We start from the raw sequence: 18518 nt of genomic DNA, 5'->3' as shown, positions 1-18518 counted from the left end.
TGCAAGGTTATGTTTAGGTGAGGCTGTCTTTATAGCTGCTTGATGAGAAGAATTTGCATGAGGTAATCTTAATGTGACAGGGTGGGGGTGGGGGTAGGCTAGATGGTGTCCTCAAACCCATAGAGCCTAATTTGCCTGGCTTGCTGAGAGACTAGAGAGCTAGTGGCATAAGAGGTAAGGTGCTGAAAGATGGTTGCTGGAAGTCCTCGTGGCCTCCTTGGCTTTCTTTGGCTTGCTTCCTATGTTTCTCTGCAACGGAGTTGTTGCTTAGAGGGCAGAGCTTTCCATCTGTGAAGCAACTCCTATGTGGTTTGGACTGATGTGAACCAAACCAGCAACTCTCATCTTTTTCAGGGGTTTTTCCTTGGGGTTACAAACGCCAGGAGTATGATTGAGCGCTGATTGAGCACACTTTGAAAACAGCTTTAACCACATGGGAGCTGCTTGCCACAAATGACTGCCCATGAAGTTTGCCTTTTAAGCAATACCAGTGTAAAATGTGTTGTGAGCCTCTTTGGCACACTCGGATCTCAATATATGTTAGTTATGAGAGTATTAAAAATGCATGTTTTTTTATTTCCAATATTTTACATTATTATTCATTTTTAATCATTCATCACTCCTCCTTTTTTAAAATTGCAGGGAGTAAGGCATGAGGGTGGTTACAGCTGGTAAATTTTCTAAAGATTATGCTTATCCCTTTTAGGCTATGCAGACAACAGGTTGGTTTAGATGGCATGGTAGGCCAAACTTTGGTTTAGCAAAACTGTGTGAACATGTGGGCTGCTGGAGATGAGCTCACAGCCACTTGGCTCCTCCCTGGTCCTATTTACTGTCATGCTCCTTGAACTAAACCAAGGCTTGGCTTAGCATCTTGGTGGAACAGGGAATCGTGGTTAAGCTCTCACCTCTCTCACCACAAGCTGGAGCAAAGAACAAATCTTCTCAAGGTCCCACTAAGTTAGATCTACTGTGTAGAGCAAACTAGTTCAGTAAGTATGCCAAGATCCCTTTCGTCCTTATGAATAAGGGTCCACCACTCTTCTGCACCTTGAGTGACTCTCCGTAAGAAACAGAAAAGTAAAATGATAGGAGGAACTGGGAGGATAAGACTTATTGCCACAACAGCTGCACAACAACCACAGAGATTTGTGTCTTCAGGTAGAGCCATTTGGAAACTTGAAGTGCACACAGGATCTAATGTGGTCTTTGAGGAAGGAAATAAAGTGTTTTCCCGTTTTAATAGAAAAATATCAATACAAGTTGGAAAAGAGGGACAGTACTTAACCAGAAGCACAAATGCAGCATCATTATGTTGATAACAATGAGAAGAACCAATTCCCCCCCTCCTTCTGGTTGTCAGTGACATCCATCTGTTGGCTCTGCTTTTCTACAAATTGCCTGTGTTGTTTACATTGCAAATGGATTGAAGCAGGAAGTGTTGTAAAGCCATATGTGTGAAAATGCCCTGAATTGTCTTTGTGTCAGGCTGAACAAAGATTGAGGTTAATCCTTACCTATCTAGACAATAAAGCCACAGGCCTGTGTTTGACGTCCGGTTACAGTTACTACAGCCGGGGCTCTAATCCAGTGTTTTACTCCTGGGACTCATTCAGAAGAGGAACCATGAAGGTGCTTTGAGTAACAAGTAAAGTGTGCACATGTATGCACTCCTCATTGTAAGCAATTGCCTGCCAAATTGAAAACCACTAAGGCCATTAAGTGAGGGCCATTTGCTATGTGGTGAAAAGCAGAGTCAGGGAGGTTGAATGGAGAAGTGTCCCCCTCCCCCATTTCACCAAACAGGAGGAAATAAAGCAATGACGAGGCAGCAGGCCCTGCTGTATATCTCATCCATTAGAGGTGTCTGGCAAGAATCCTGTTTCACAATTAGATAAAAGCTTTTCCATTCTAAATCACTGTCCAGAAGACAGTTTGGAGCCTAAAATGCTGAATCGAATGCACAGGGGAAGCCAAGATCCCGCTCTGGATGCTGGTAATTTATATGCATTATAAGCATTTACACAGAAGAATGTAGGCTCCTACTCAGTGATGTGTTGGTTTTTGTTTTTAATTTAACTGGTTTTCCCCGCAGTTACTTTGCGATTTCTTTGACTCATTTGACATGATCATATGGTGTTTCTATTGCCTATAATCCTTGTGTGTCCTGCACTGCTTCAGGCTGCAGGGCGATGCAGGCATGACAGGGAGAAGGGTTCTAAATTAGCTTTCTCCCTTAGGCACTATTTTTTTACATGCAGGAAATGTTCTCTGTGTGACTTATTTTGTGGCATTAAGGGTTTTTAATGTAAATTGTATACGTGTTAGAACTATCTTCTACCATGTTCAACTAATCATAGTTTGTTGTTACATTCAACAAGACAAACTGAGGTAAGTTTCAACTATGGTTTATTGAAATAAGCCAGGATCAATGTGGACATAATGAGAAATTCTGATTATTGTAAAGGTGAAAGTTCCTGGTTGGCTGTGCCAGAGGAGGAGAGAGAAGGGGGTGTCGTGTGCAAAGACTAGCCCAGCTCATTCCTTGAGTGCCAGCCTATGATTTAGTGTTACATCTGAACCAAGACTCATGTCCCAGTCTTTTGATTTTCTGAACAAGGCAACTGTGTCTCCCAGTGGATATTGAGTTCTCTTCTTTAGTTAAATTTCAGTTTTGGGGGAATTTAAGAGTCTGTTGTTTCTAATCCAAGAAGCAAAGGAGAGAATAAATCAATGCATGATTTATCATTGTAGTCCATAGTTATGCTTATGGAGAGAGATGCAAGCTTTCAGTCTTCTGGATCTAGCAGCTTTAGAACAGCATAGAGCGGTCATGGATGAGCAAGAGCAGGAGTGGGCCTAAGGTAGATCTCATGATGATTTGCAGTAGATAGGTAAGGATTTTTGATATGCAAAATGATCCCCTCCTACCACCACCCTGAATCATATTGCTGAAATGCAGAAAGCTTGGGATACCAGAATTGGACTGTTGCATGGAAGGGCACTCAGAATAAATTCCTGGCTTCAGAATTCTTTCGTTCATTCTAAGTGTATGTCTTTTGTACCAGGCTCTGGTTGGTGGATTTTGGCTGCTAGTAAAAATAAATAAATAAAAAATCAAAGCAGCTCCTACAAATCTGAAGTCTACCACCACTGGTACTCTATTCCTAACCAAGACACATATGGGACATGGGGACTTTATATCTATGGAAATAACAGGTGAAATATGTTGAATATAAAGTAGCTACTTAGTGCTAAGAGAGTCACATCTCCAGGAAAGCTGCTAGCAAAACGCAGGTGGCATTTTTTGTTCAGAAAGTTAGAAAGATGTCCATTTGAAAAGGTGTTTTCTCAGATGGATATGCATAACTATACATAAAAAGTGAAGTGCCTGATAGCCATCTCATAGGATTACTGCCAAACAGGTTATGGGAGGCCTCTGGTATAAGCTTAGCACATACTGGAGCATGTCAACATATGTCCTGACATGCTTAATACTTATGAGAACTGGTCTGGATTGCATCTTATAGCCTGATAGAACTATGAAAACAAAGCCTTTTATGCAAAAGCTGTATCAAAGCTGGTAGTGCCCGACCTCTAGGAAGTCTGTTCTGGTGTTTTCCCCACAACTGTATGTAGTTTTATAGGATCTATTTTGATGTGCATGAACTCTGCTTTTAGCCATGTTGGATAAGGAGTTGTCTTTGTGTTTCCTTTTGTAACTGCAAATAAAATATGACCAGGAAGCACGTGTTAAATTAAATCAGGCAACAACTTATATAAAGAAATGATAGAGTGCCAACACGACAGCTTCTTTCTGGAGTAGTATAGCTCAGAAAAATGAGCAGCAAATGCACAAGTTCAAAGGGACATCACTAATACTAACAGTATACCAAGATAGAGACTGTACGACTGTTGAGAAGAAAAATGGAGACTGTAAACCTTGACAATTGGCTTCATTTCTCTCTTACCCACATCTTGTAGGATATAGGATAATCCCAGTAATTATGTATTGCAAAAAATCATTGTGCCATTTCAGAGGGAAATGGGCCCCTGGTGTTATAGTGCTAGGAAACCTGATAAATCAAGACTGCCTTTGAAATTATGAACAAGGGACCTTAACTAATCAAAAACCACAAAAATATTAATCATCCCAGAGCATGTGTGTGAGTGGGTTTAGAACTCAGCACTAAAAAGGCATCTATTTTAGAACCACAATTCTATTTTTTCATCATGAAAGTGATCTAAAAATCTACAGCTAGTGCTGGTCAGGGTTTTTGACTACTGCTGGCCCAAGACATTTTACTGCCTGAAGTGGTGCCCAAGTGTGCACACCCTCCTACCAGTGAGGACTAACGGTTTAAAAAGTCTGGCTACACCATTCAAACACTAATTCCTGCTTTGATCTAGGGATGGGTGAGAATCCCGCCCCCCCCCCCAGTTCGTATTTGAAGCAAAGGCTACCAAATTCATACTTTCTGAAACAACACAAGGAATGAAACAGTGCCATGCTTCCAAATTCTCACTTCTCCAAATTTTGCAATGCAGTTCTCCTGCCAAAAATGCTTACCAAAAAATGCATATTTTGAGGTAAAGTGATAAAAGAAATGCATATTAATGAAAATAACACAAAAATGCATTATGTTGAAGAAAATTGCTTGTAAAAATGTGTGTATTTTGGATCTCTTTTGGTCGAATTTTACCTTCGCTCTTCCCCTGAGTTGAGTGAGTTCAGAGAGGTCGCGGGGGGGCATTGGTTAGCACCTATGCAGTCAATGGGTGTGAAGCAAGCTTAAACTTGTAGTGTAATGTCATGAATCTATGAAACCCCAGCTATGTTAAAAGCATTTGAATGATTTATGCAATGAGCATTATTTTGCAACTTGCAGGCATTTCTACTATGAATATTTCAAAATAATAATGACTCACCTTTGTGTTGTTCCTCACTGTGCTTTTTAAACTTCTCCAGTTCTGTTTGTCATTATTTACATTCTATAAAAAGATACCCTCAATGAAAACTTCACAATGGGAGAAAATTAAATTTGGTCTGATGCAAGATGTATCTCAAAGACTGGACTGCAGGCGGTCCAGGCTGCTTTATAGGGCAGGTCCTTTGTGCGGTAAATATTCTGTCTCTTGTGCAAAAGTTCACAAATTGAAGGGATAAACAAGGCAAAGCAGAACCAGATGGGGGATATGATTCTTAAGCAATATCTATTTTGTCCTTTAACTTTCCAGGAAAAAGCCAGCAATAAACATCAGTGTTGCATATCCCAGTCTGGATGACCTTTTCTGGGGAAGGTCATGTGGTTTGAATTGATTCTTCCTGCCCTCTGAAGCCTCCTGTTTTGTTATTCCATAGTCACTGCTTTCCCCATGAGGCATGGGTCTTTTCCTGGTGCTGCACTGCCATATATTATATCCTAATGCACTGATGAACTCATCAAACTCAAGGTTTATCTTTCATCAGGGAAAGTTGAATAATTTCAAAGGCAAAACATTCAGGACAAAAAAGTAGTTTCACACACGTATATTATCCCATTCAGTGGATTTGCATGTCATCCTCCTGACTCCATCACCAATTATTCATTCATTTTGTGCCTGTTTGGACCCTTCTTTATGTCCTCTTTTGGGTCCTTGTTAATTTCTTTCCCCTTGTTCCTGACCCTGATGGTTGTCCTTTCTGTCACTCTGATTTTACCAGGCTAAGGAAGAGAGCAGTGACAGGAGCAAGGACAAATAGCATCAGCTTCCACTTACTTATCTTTCCCTTTCCCTCTAACTGATAGTATGGATTGGGTCCAGAGAAAGAGGGTAAGCAAATGGGGAGTGGTAACAGCAGGAAGGAGGAGAATACATCCTGCCCAGAGATGGCACTGATAGATGAAGGATAGAATTAGTGGTACCTCGGGTTAAGAACTTAATACGTTCTGGAGGTCCGTTCTTAACCTAACTGTTCTTAACCTGAAGTACCACTTTAGCTAATGGGGCCTCCCACTGCCGCCGCGCCACCGCCGCACGATTTCTGTTCTCATCCTGAAGCAAAGTTCTTAACCGGAGGTACTATTTCGGGGTTAGCGGAGTCTGTAACCTGAAGCGTCTGTAACCTGAAGCATCTGTAACCTGAGGTACCACTGTACATTTAAAGTATAGTGATACCACTTTAAGCAATCACGGCTTCCCCCAAGGAATTCTGGGAGCTGTAGCTTGTTAAGGCTGCCAAGAGTTGTTAGGGGACCTGTATTCTCCTCACAGAGCTACAATTTCAGAGTGACTTGACAGTCTATTTGCAGGGAACTGTAAATTGTCTAAAGTAGCATCATAGTGGTTTAAATGTGTGGTGTGAATGCTGCAGTTCTCTGAAATGGGCCAACCAACAGTACTGATGGGCTATCAGCGTGGTGAAAGAAAGAAAGAAAGAAAGAAAGAAAGAAAGAAAGAAAGAAAGAAAGTAAGTCTCTGGAATTGGGATGTGGCAAGTCCCTCATTGTGCAAATATACAATGGTACCTTGGAAATCGAATGGAATCTATTTGGGTAATCCGTTCAACTTCCAAAACGTTTGGAAACCAAGGTGTAGCTTCCGACTGGAAGCCGTGGAAGCCCCATCGGACATTCAGTTTCCAAAGAACGTTCGCAAACTGGAATGCTCACTTCTGGGTTTGTGGCGTTCGGGAGCCAAAATGGACGAGTACCAAGGCATTTGGGATCCAAGGTACGACTGTAAGCTGAGATTTGCAAGCTGAGAAGCACTTATGCCATATATAATGGGTATAGGTATTAGTCCATTGAAGAATGGGAAGTCTTCCTGAGTAAACATGTGTAGAACTAGACTGTAGCTTCTTCTAATACCATCACAGTATTGTTTCAAGTCTGTGCAGCCCCTTCTCCTCAACACAGGGCCCTTCTTTCTGTCTACTCTGCTTGAACAGAGAGAATTTCAGAAATTTTGGCCTTCCTCAAGCCCTGTTTTTGCTGGAGGCAAGGAATTTTGGGCTCTTGCACTTAATATACCATCACAATGAGAGGCATTCTAAGTCTATGGAAAAAGTTGACCCGGATTGTGAAGGAACAGATTCATGTTGAAGAGGGCTCCACAATGCAACGATTTAGCTTAGTAAATGAATAGGATACTAATTACTTTTATTTCATTGGTTTATTTGTCTCGCGAAAGAGGGAAAGGGGTCAGAATGCTAGAAACATTACAAACGTCTCAATTTTAACAATTTCAGAGCTCCAGAAGGAAGGGGATAAGTAGTCAGGGGTTGTGTCCCCAAAGAGAAGCATTGGTACCACTGGGTATTCTGCTCACAGTATTGTTTACACCCCTACATTGTATTCTATTCTCTCTTTAGTTTCCCCCAATCACCTATGAATGGTCAGTAGCTTCAAGAGGTGGGGAACAGGTTCTTAATCATTATTTAAATGCTTTAACCAATTTCCTATTTGTATGTTTTCATGAAATGCCTTTATTGTCATTTATGACTTTGGGGAACCTGTGGCCTTCCAGATGTTGAACTCCAACTTCCATAATCCTGACTGTTGGCCATTCTGGCTGGGGCTACTAGAAGTTGGGAGTCCAGCAGCATCTGGGGAACACCAGGTTGTTATTCATTTCTAGTAGGGAAAAGATTGTACTAATAGATGGGCAATTTATTGAAATGGCTATTGGAAAATGTGCATTTTCTCACGTTTATGGCTGAAATCCTATGCACACCTACTTGAGAGTTAGTTCCCATTGAACTTATTGGGATTTACTTCTAAGTAAGCATGCATATGATTGTGGTGATGGTGGGAAAATCCTGCTTTGGAAATGCAAGAGCTTCTCCTTTAACAGCTATCTATGTGAATGTACAAGTTAATAAAATATTTTCTAGAAATAAAGAAACCTTGTCAGCCCCATAATCAAAAGAACCAGTCAAAGTGAGAAAACAGCATTTATTCTCCTTATGTGAAAGAAGCCAGGCATTTCTACTCTTCTTTTGCACAGACAAGTGTTAGGCAGAGATAACTAGAAGAAGCTGCAGGGGTATGCAGATGGCAAACTGCTTTTTTGAAACCATAGTACTGCAAGCGTCACACAGTATCGCTTAATGAAGCAAATGCGGTAACCTTGCAAGGAGTAGCCGGCATGCTTGTGCCTCTGTGCTGGATGAAAACGATAAAGGGTTAAGCCAGTAATGGCTCTATCTGAAGCTTGATTTAAAGAAGGGAGAATTGATATGCTCTCCCCCTCCCTTGAGTGGATGGTCGGCTCTTTCTAGTGGATCACATGGGCTTGTTAGGCTGTGCTGCAGAAGCACCAGCTGCTGCTGATCAAGGGAGGGTGCATCACCGGCTGGGTGTGTGTGTCAATGCCTTGTGGTCCCAGGCTCCAGTTTAAAAGAGGGGAAGCCCACAACGTGCTTCTGAGCAAGTGGGCTCTACCTTTTTTCTCCCCTGTGCTTCAAGACCTAACCATGTCTATCTGTTGTTGCCTTTTTTTCAGGGATTATGGATCCTCAAAAAGGAAATCAGGTAAGAAACCATGCTTGTTCCATATGTAGCATCATGTCTACAAAGCTCAAAATGTTTCTTAACAATTGCTCTTTTATTGCCTGCTGTGTGAAATGTTGGGGGTGTTTAATGGATTTCATTTAGCAGGAAAGGGAGTATTTAAAATATTTAGTAACTGAGTAGGCAAAATGTTGCTTGCACGTTTTTGCTGTTGTATATTTCAGCAGAAAATGTGCCTCTCCCTGCCCTCTCTAGTTGATGGGGAAATGTTTTACAAATACTAAATGCAGAAAAAGCAGGCTTTCTGTGTTGCAGTTTTGCATTGCATTGGAAGCTACCTGAAGACCATCTAGTTTCATGTTCTTCTTGCTAAGGTAGAATCACTCTAACCTGACCCTGTCTCAATCCAGGGATTGTTCGTGGTTATTTCTGGAGGAATAGTAATGGTATAACTGAACTTGCAAGCTTAGTTTGTGCATGCATTGCCCATTCCCTCATGTGTATCACCACATTTCTCCATCCCTCCCTAGTCTAGTGCTCCTGAAGGGGTTCCTGTACCTTTAGCTGTATCTAAGGGGGGGTGTTTTAGAGTAAATGCAGCTTATTGTGCCAATGTAAAAAAACCTAAACCTGCTAAAATGTCATCTTGCATACTACTATAAAAAGGCACAGGAACCCTGACTGTATGTGTTCTGGCCCACCTGCCCTCACATGGATTCAATCTTGACTCATCACCAGGTTTTCTTAATGGCTGCATTCTTACTAGCTGTTAGGGAAATTGCTGTGTGAGAGATTCATCAGACACAGATACCCTAAGATTAGGTTCTCTATAATCTTTATTGGCCTAAATTTCTAACTAGTAAGTTCTCCTAATCAGTCAAAAGTATAAATATAAGTTATACTCTGTTGTGTGCACTATGCAGTGCAGACATGGCTCAGAAATGAAATCAGGGCCAGCTCTACCATTAGGCAGAGGAAGGCAGTCCCTCCAGGTGACGAATTCCTCCTGAACCTCTGGGCATTCCCTTCCCTTGAAGATCAGAGCTATGTGTGCTATGTAGCTTGTCATGTACTCCCTGAACTAGCCTGTTGCCCTCAGGTGCAGTGGATGATGTTATCTTGCTGCAGATATTAAAGCAAAATTCCAGCTGCCAATCGAGGTGGTTTCTGTACATGGAAAGTGGAAGTGCTATCTTGTCCTGTACCTCAGGCAGCAAAATGTATTGTGCAGGGCTGAATAAAAGTGCAGCTGTGGGGTCGGATGGGAGAATAGGTTCACAATGAAATCCTGTTAATGCCTACTCAGAAGGGAGCCTCATTAAATTAAATGAGACTTAGTCCCAAGTAGCAATATCCAGATGTTTTGGAGTGCAACTGCCCTCAGCACCAGCTGGTAACATCAGTGGTCAGGGATGACTTTATATATTTATTTTTTCTACTTCTAGCCCTCTCTTCACTGAACGGTCTCGGGGCAGGCCATATCAAAATAGTACAATTTATTTAAAAACCATAAGTTAAAGCTGCAGAACTAAAGAAAATGAGAACAGTGAAACAGGTGTGCAGCAAGACAGCACAAGGGAAAACATCCACTGTCTTAAAATCTTGGGTAAAGAGGGGCATCTTGACCTGATGCTGAAAACTATACAAGATGCACCTCAGAGGAGATAACGTTTTACAACCTGGGGACCACCAGAGAAAAAGCCCCCATGCGCCACCAGCTCACAAACCACACAAGGAGGTGGTACTGCCAGCAGTGCCCTCCCATCAGTCCAGGCAGGTGGATATGGGAGGAGGAGTCTTCAAATATTTGGGGCCCAAGTCACTTAGGATTTTGAATGCCAAAATCAACAATTTAAACTGGGCTTGGTAGTGAATTGGTACCAGAGCAGTTGCTTTAAGAACAGTATATTCTGAGTCCAGCCAGAAATGCCCACTTCTGCTTTATTCCTGCATTCTGCACAAGTTGCAGCTTACCAGACTGTCTTCAAGGGCAGCCCTGTGTAGAGTGCATGGCAATAGTCCAATCTGGAAGTTACCAGAGCATGGATCACTGTGGCGAAGCTACATCTGTCAAAAGGGTAGTAGCTGCTGAACAGCTAGAAACAGGCACTCCTAGTCAACAAGGCCACCTGGACCTCAAGCAACAGTGATGGATCAAGGAGTAGCCCCACGCTGTGGAACAGTCCCCCCCCCCCCCCGGGGAGTTAATTCAGAGTTGTAATCCAGCAGCATTGAGAGGGCACCATGTTGCCTATCCCAGGAAGAAATTGACCACAATACAGTGGTACCTTGGGTTACATATGCTTCAGGTTACAAACTCTGCTAACACAAAAATAGTACCTCAGGTTAAGAACTTTGCTTCAGGATGAGAACAGAAATCGTGCTCTGGTGGCGCGGCGGCAGCAGGAGGCCCCATTAGCTAAAGTGGTGCTTCAGGTTAAGAACAGTTTCAGGTTAAGAACGGACCTCCGGAACGAATTAAGTACTTAACCCGAGGTACCACTGTATCTGTTTAGAAGGTACTTGGGCAGAATACTAGAAAAGACGATTCTCTGTTTTAGATGCTCATGCCAGTCAGTTACTGTGCTAGATGCATTAATGGTCTGACTTTTTACAAAACTCCCTCCCTCCCTCTGTGTGTGTGTGCATGTGTGTGTGCATGCGCGTGCGCATATTAAGGGGGGGGTGTAGAGGTATAGAGACCTCAATTAGAGCCTGGGCAAATAGCTCTTATTTGTCTTTGGGAATGACTTGCCCTAATGCTGTTGTGCTTATCTGGCACGTGACTCTTATTAATTCCATTGATGGGCTAGCTAAGCTGGAATGCTTGATTTTTGCAATTTAACTAAGTGGTATTCTAATGGATAGTTGGCATTTTGTCTATCTCCCCCTCCCCTTTCCTGGAAATCCTGATGATTTGAAAAAAAGGCTCCTAGCCTGTAGCATGAAACCCAGAGGTAAACAGCATAAGAAACCATAGCAGTTGTCATTTCATTCATCTTTTATTAACCCTGCTGAGTAGATCAGGCTGAGACTATGACTCGAATGAATGAGCTGCATTTCATGCCTGAGTGTGTAGGTTTGAATCTGTCGTTCACAGTCAGACTCAATGCCATATCAGTAAACCATAACAAGGTAAGGCATAGTACCTTTAATATTTCCCATTAAGAACTATCTCTAGATTAAGTCCAAAACATGTCCAAGTTCTCTTTCTCTCTAAATGTTCAGTTTTCCCAATCTACTATTCTTTGTACTTCTGTTTCTTTCCTAATCTTGCACAAATATTTTTGCTGCTATCAGTAAACCATACATTTTTTCCATTTCTGATCTAGCACCTTCCATATATCCCAGTTAAATTCTAAGAGGGTACAGCACCACATCTTAATATAAGTATTGAAAGCTTTCATGGAACCAGACCTTTCCATCAAATATGCAGCTTTACATTGCCAGCATTCAGCTTTCTCCTCCAGATAAATCGTTTTAATTCTCTATGGCGTCATGTACTATCTTGCTATTACTTTAAAAGATTTCCACGTGGTGAATTATGTCTGTATTGCTCCCACATGGATTCTCATACTACCTCCAGAATATCTTCATTTAAATCTGCAACCCACTTACTTATCACAATATTTATTCTTTGTTATTTATATCTATCAATATATTATGTATATTCTAACTTTGAAGCAGCTTCCTTGCCATTTCTCAATCTTCCTGGTTTGCCCCCCCCCCACCCGAAGAAAAGACTACCTGCTCCTTTTTTACAAAATCCACCAAATTATGCTTCATCTAGTTATAACATAATGGGATTTTGGACAGGCTCTCCCACTGTGACTGGCAAATTATTTTGGCCCCAAGTCCTTGACCATATACTCCACTTTGAGAACAACACTATATCTTCTGGCAAGCCGCCTTCTCTTCTTAGGGCTGGGAAAACCCAGAGCAGAACAAGCCAGACCTGCTTCTGTAGATCTGCTTCTTCAAAACAGGCCTTCAAAAAAGTTGGCATAAAGAGAAAATGGACATGAGCTGTCATACCATTGGAATAATAGTGCCCCTTTCGTTCCCAGAACAGAGGTGGGGCATAGCATTCTGCTATTCATACTTTAAAGATGGTGATTCTGTACCCCCACCCCACAGATAAATGAGAATTAGAGTACAGTGGTACCTTGGTTCCCGAATGGCTTAGTCGTCGAGCAAATTGGCTTCTGAACACCGCAAACCCGGAAGTAAGTGTTCAAGTTTGTGAACATTTTTCGGAAGCCGAATGTCTGACGCAGCTTTCGCTTGAGTACAGGAAGCTCCTGCAGCCAATTGGAAGCCATGCCATGGTTTTCAAACAGTTTTGGGAGTCGAACGGACTCCCAGAATGGATTAAGTTCGAGAACCAAGGTACCACTGTACTGGAGTAAAACACTGATTAAACTCTGCAGTTCTAGTATTGATAATTTTCACTGAGCTTTAAAGCATTGTTTAAAAATTGACTGTGATCTGGCTGCAGATGTTTTATAAAGTAATTATTTTTAATACAAGTGCTTTATAAAAACTGTAGAAAGCCGTTACTGTATTAAATGTGGCATTCCTCCCTTTCTCTCATGTGAAATTATGATGGCTATGACATAAGTGTACAGTGCTGAGTTAATGCTTCAGCTACTAACCATGCAAACTATACGCACATGTGAGCTGCATGTGTTGGATTTAATTGCACAATTCAAATTATTTTCAACTCAGAGGCACCCTCTTTTATTTCACTTTTAAAGTGTCTTTATAAATCCTCTTAAAATTAGTGGTTCTGTACAGACATCTCATAAATTAGGCCAATTCTTTATCTCTTCCACCTCCGCCCCCCAAACAGAAACCCTCTGCAAAATACCATCTGTGCTTTAGAAACATAGTCAGCTCTGGACATAATCCCAGAGCATTTCCAAAGCTGGAGCTTTGTAGCATGGTGACTCTGTGTGACTGTGCAGTGATAGCATCCTGTCCCACAGTTAGTGGCCAAGAGTTGTTTCCTAGTAAATACAAGAACCTAGAAGTTATCTAATAATTCTTTAACCAACAAAAATGGTTACTCTTGCTGTTACCGGCTCAATACCAGTTTCTTCTTTTCTCTTGCTCTCAGGCTGACATTGGCGCAGTTGGGGACAGCTGTGTGTACTCGGAAGCCATCTCATAATTATAGATTATTGTGTGAGACTTGCTTCTAATGTTTGCTCAGTAGGGTGATTGTGTGCAAAGGACAAAGGTCCTCTAATTTGAATTACATTGTAGAAGAGAGAATTTGGCAGCTTCAATTTGTCATGCGTGGGTGGTTAAAAACTACCCACTGAAATTACCTTTCAAAGCTATAATAGTCTTGTACTTCCCTCTTACCTGGTTTCATTTGGCTAGTTCTGGGATGCCAATGTGGTGCCTTCAGGTGTTGTGGGCTACAGCTCCCATCCTCTCTGACCATTGGTTGTGCTGGCTGGGCCTGAAGGAAGTTGTCATCCAAAACATCTGGAAGGCATCATTTTGGCTACCCATCAGCTAAATGTTCAGCTAAATGTTTCAAAGGGAGGACAAAATGAAGCTTATACATCTCCCCACCCAGGCCACACACAGAGAGAGGCAAGGTGGTACCAGGGAGATGTAATCCAGCATGTCTCTCTCCTGCCCTAAGGCAGGTATGGAGCATCTGTAACCCTCCAAATGGATTGCAACTCCCATCCACACACCCTTAATGTTGATTTGACAAGTATTTTCTGGAGGACCCATCTCTGTGTACATTGAAGCAGGGGAGACATCCCCCAAGAGCAGAGCTGATGTAATTCCCATGGCTCCTGCCAGATCGGATTGTGTATGGACATAAATACAGCAGCTATTGTGTGCAAAGACTTGCTTGTTAAATTTGAAGCATGACACACTGTCTTCTATATGCAGCTTAGTGACGTCTCTAGTTTAAGTGTGTCAATGCACTATGTGTTATGGGGACCATAGGACAGTAGTTTTCAACTTTCTTTAACTCATAACTTGCAGAATGAGTTCCTTGTACCAGCTCAAACTATTTGTCCATCTAGTTCAGTATTGTGTATTGTGACTGACAGCAGCCCTCCATGTTCTCAGTAAAGATGTTATCACCTGTTACTAGTTTCTATTAACGGAAGATGTCAGGGATTGAACCTGGGACCTTCTGTATGCAAACCATGTGCTATGGTCCATTCTCATTTGGGATTTCTCCTCCTCCTAAACTAAAAAGGAAAGAAAACAGTGGTTTCGCTAGTGTGACCTACCTGTTGGTCTCTTCTTGCTACGTAAGGCTGGTGCCATGGAGTGTAGTAAAATATTGGGGTTTTCTAAGAGAAGACTAACATGTTAACATAGTACCTAATTTCTGCCAACGTGCAAGATTCTGGCTTGCAGCAAAGGATGTGACAGCACTCTTTGAAGCTTAGTGCGCTCCCATATTATTCAGGATGTTCAGTGCATTAGCTCTGCCAGGCTGCCATGCACAACTCTTTGCCACTATGGAGGCATGGGCTGCGAGTATGAAAGGTAGAACATACACATGTGCATACAATGGTGCACTTGCCACAGCAGTCAGTTTCTAGTATTCAGAGTCCTACCATAGAATCTGAACTAACCCTTGAACTGGGAGAAGGCTAGGTAGGCTGGACATGCTAACTCAGAGATACTTTAATATGAGGACTTAAAAAAAATATCTGACATATTTGAGGTGGTGCAGGGCTATTAGAACTACACCTTGTGCTCAGTGGTTCAATCAGTTGTAGCTGGAAGAATAATGCAGAAAATACCCTTTCCTTTGACACCTGATAGGATAAGTCCTATCTTAACTAATTTGTTTTAACGGATGTTAATACTGTATTTTTGAATTGTTATCTTTCCTGAGAGTTCAAGGTGAAAGGTTGTTGTTGATGATGATAATGTATTTTGCTCCTGGACAAAAGCATATAACATTCTTGCTGCAGTCTGGTAGTGCATCTCCCCCTTCCTCCCCCGAAACTGAAACCACTGCGATCATCGCTATAAAGAAGTCCCATGGAAAACACCAGGACAGATTAAGAAATAAAACAAATGGATGCTTATTGTTTTGTGAATCTTGCCAAGAAATCTAGATCTCACTTTTCTTTTAAGTGACTAGTCTTGCTGGGAGAACTTTTATGAGGATGGGTTTTGTGTTTTTGATATTGATTTGGCATTTGAAACACCTACTGGAACTCTTTTCTTTGGAAATATTTTCCTTGCTATGTGACTCGCTCTGGTCTGGCTTGCTGTGTTTGGAATTCCTAATTTTATAGTATGCCTGGTATGACTTCTACAAGGCAACTGGCTGGCATCAGCAGGAGAATTGCCAGTATTTACACTTCCTAAATTTCCACTCGATAATCAACCCAAGCACCTGATGTTGCTATGTTGTGCTTTTCCCCCATAAGGAAAGTTACTTGGAACGTTGTTTTCAGTGCATCCAATCTAGTTCTTGGATGCAAATGTTCAGCCTAGTGCTCAAAAACTCAGGGTGCTTTCCGATGTGAGGAATATTGTTAGTTTCCTGACTTATGATGCTTGTGTTCCTTTTTTTTAATGTTCCTTTCGCACTGCAGTATCTGTTGTGTTATGGAACTGTGGCTTTTGACTGATCTACCAGTATGTTGTGCTAAATTTCATTCACACCAGTGGGCGTGGTGTGACACAACACCAAACTTTATTGGACAATGTTGCTACTTCCTTACCCTTTCCACACATGCATACTTCTGTTCCCCATCATTCATCCATGAGAATGGCAGAGAAAGAACTGCATGCTGGTACTTCAAACAGATTTATTTCTGGAATCAGCTGACATGAAAATAAGTGCTAAACTTACACTATATTCCGCTAAATCTCCATTAGTGCCTTTTATGTTGTGTGAAAGCTGAAATATAATGCAGAAGAGGAGGAGGAGGAGTTTGGATTTGATATCCCGCTTTATCACTACCCTAAGGAGTTTCAAAGCGGCTAACATTCTCCTTTCCCTTCCTCCCCCACAACAAACACTCTGTGAAGTGAGTGGGGCTGAGAGACTTCAAAGAAGTGTGACTAGCCCAAGGTCACCCGGCAGCTGCATGTGGAGGAGCGGAGACGCGAACCTGGTTCACCAGATTACGATTCTACCGCTCTTAACCACTACACCGCACTGGCTCTCCAGTAAGCAGTGCTGTTTTTTCTTTTACAATGGCAACAGCACCCACCGGAGAGGTGCTGGGAACTGAGTTCTGGCTGGAAAAAAAAGCCCTGACAGTAAGGGAAATGTTGAGGGCAAGGGGAGAGAATAAACGGCTGTGTGGATGCAGCTCCTTTCTCCTAGTGTTGATATATTTATATTTATATTTATGGAACATCTGCATTGGGCTATTTTAACCCCCGTCCCCCACCAGACTCACAAGAAATGCTGCAATCTCTTGTGCTTATGCAGTATAGAAAACTTGCTTGGATAATACCCTTCACCCAAACTCATGTCTACATACACCAGGAGCTTAGGACAACAGTATGGTCTGTTAAATGTTGAGGGCCATTTGGTGATGCTCATGATAAGCCATGGTTTTATCATGACATGCACAAGCTGCAGTGAGTGTTGGGTTTGTGTGCTCTCCTCATGTGGCTGTCAGGAGGGCTTTGGAGGGCTTTTTATTTGGTTTTTAGTAAGCAACAGTTTCCTGTTTTGTTTAAAGACTACCTATGCTCAGTTCTCAAAACGAGCCAGCTTCAAGATATGAAGCTGGCTTGTTTATCCATATTGTTGCAGAACAGGGTACCCAGTGTGGTGCCTTCCTCGATGTCACGGACTCCAGCCCCCTCTCCCAGCATGGCCAGTGGTCAAGGATGATGGGAGTTACAGGCCTCAACATCTAGAGGGTACCACATTGGTGTAAAGCCACAATCCTGGGTTTAGGAAGCCATGGCTTAATACTGGTTTTTGAAATCTTCCTTCTAGCCAGGGTGTTGTGGGGGGGACAGACAGACATACAAATCTGAGGCTTGTGCTTATCACAATAAATCATAGTGCCACAAGTGATCCAATAAATACCGTATTCTTTGCTCTATAAGACTCACTTTTTCCCTCCTAAAAGGTAAGGGGAAATGTATGTGTGTCTTATGGAGCGAATGCAGGCCGCGCAGCTATCCCAGAAGCCAGAACAGCAAGAGGGATTGCAGCTTTCACTGCGCAGCGATCCCTCTTGTTCTTCTGGCTTCTGAGATTCAGAATATTTTTTTTCTTGTTTTACTCCTCCAAAAACTAGGTGTGTCTTGTGGTCTGGTGCATCTTATAGAGCGACAAATATGGTAATATTGAATAATTAAAGCTTCCTATGAAAGGACCCACTCACAGAAGAGGCTGCCTCTTTGCATGATTCACTGCATGATTCACTGCTCTGGCTTGAGTAAGGAGGTAATTCTGCCACATCTCTGGTTAAGGTGTGCTTCGATCTTTTCGTCACTCCTCATCAGCAATTGAGTTAAGTAATTGCATTTCCCCAATTCACAGTTCTCTATGAGCTGGTTTTGAAATGCATAAAGTTTTTAAAACATTGCTTGGCAGCAATGTGCACTCCTGAAAATGGACACCAGTTTTTGGAAAAGCATTTTTCAGAAAAGCATCAGCAGGCATTCACTTTTTCCCCCTCTCCCAGAGCAGGTCTGTTTGTTTTTATTACTATGCAGGAGGTGTGAGCCAAGTTGGAATTCTTGAATAAAAAAATCAAGCTTTTTATTGGGTGTTCACAGATGCTGGTTGCAAGTAGTGAGCTATTTATGATTTGAGATGAGGGAGATTGGACCTTCGCTGCTTCTGATGCAGCAGATTTACCTGCCCTTGGAAGAAGAGTGCCAAGCAGAGTGTGCAGAAACTGAAGGGATGGGCTCCTTCCTACACACCAAATGCAAGCTTGAAGGACTTAGGTGTGCCAAAGCCAGGTTTAATTTGGAAAAAGTGTGCTTCAGCTATTGGAAGTTTGGGAAACAATGTAGTACATGATAAGGTCTCTCACTGCA

General features: G+C 42.1%; 1 protein-coding gene and 1 long non-coding RNA gene across 26 annotated transcripts in view; one reads left to right on the top strand and one right to left on the bottom strand.

Annotated features, from left to right (window-relative positions):
- Nucleotides 1-5100, bottom strand: part of LOC310763809 — a 40883-nt gene extending 35783 nt beyond the window's left edge. For all 13 annotated transcript variants that reach the window (XR_014548810.1, XR_014548811.1, XR_014548812.1 and 10 more), the window contains exon 1: nt 4930-5100. This is a non-coding gene — a long non-coding RNA (uncharacterized lncRNA). The remainder of the gene's footprint in view (nt 1-4929) is intronic.
- Nucleotides 1-18518, top strand: part of SH3PXD2A (SH3 and PX domains 2A) — a 254016-nt gene that overhangs the window by 145674 nt on the left and 89824 nt on the right. For 12 of the 13 annotated variants that reach the window (XM_083616497.1, XM_083616500.1, XM_083616498.1 and 9 more), the window contains one exon: nt 8488-8516. In XM_083616497.1, the coding sequence (XP_083472623.1) occupies nt 8488-8516 (29 nt within the window). Of the gene's footprint in view, nt 1-8347; nt 8517-18518 lie in introns of those variants that run through there. The other variant, XM_083616492.1, reaches the window with a different exon arrangement.

The sequence above is a fragment of the Podarcis filfolensis genome (assembly GCF_964270895.1).
Source record: "Podarcis filfolensis genome assembly, chromosome: 5".
Lineage (NCBI taxonomy): Eukaryota > Metazoa > Chordata > Lepidosauria > Squamata > Lacertidae > Podarcis > Podarcis filfolensis.
This window is presented reverse-complemented; position numbering and strand designations above follow the sequence as displayed.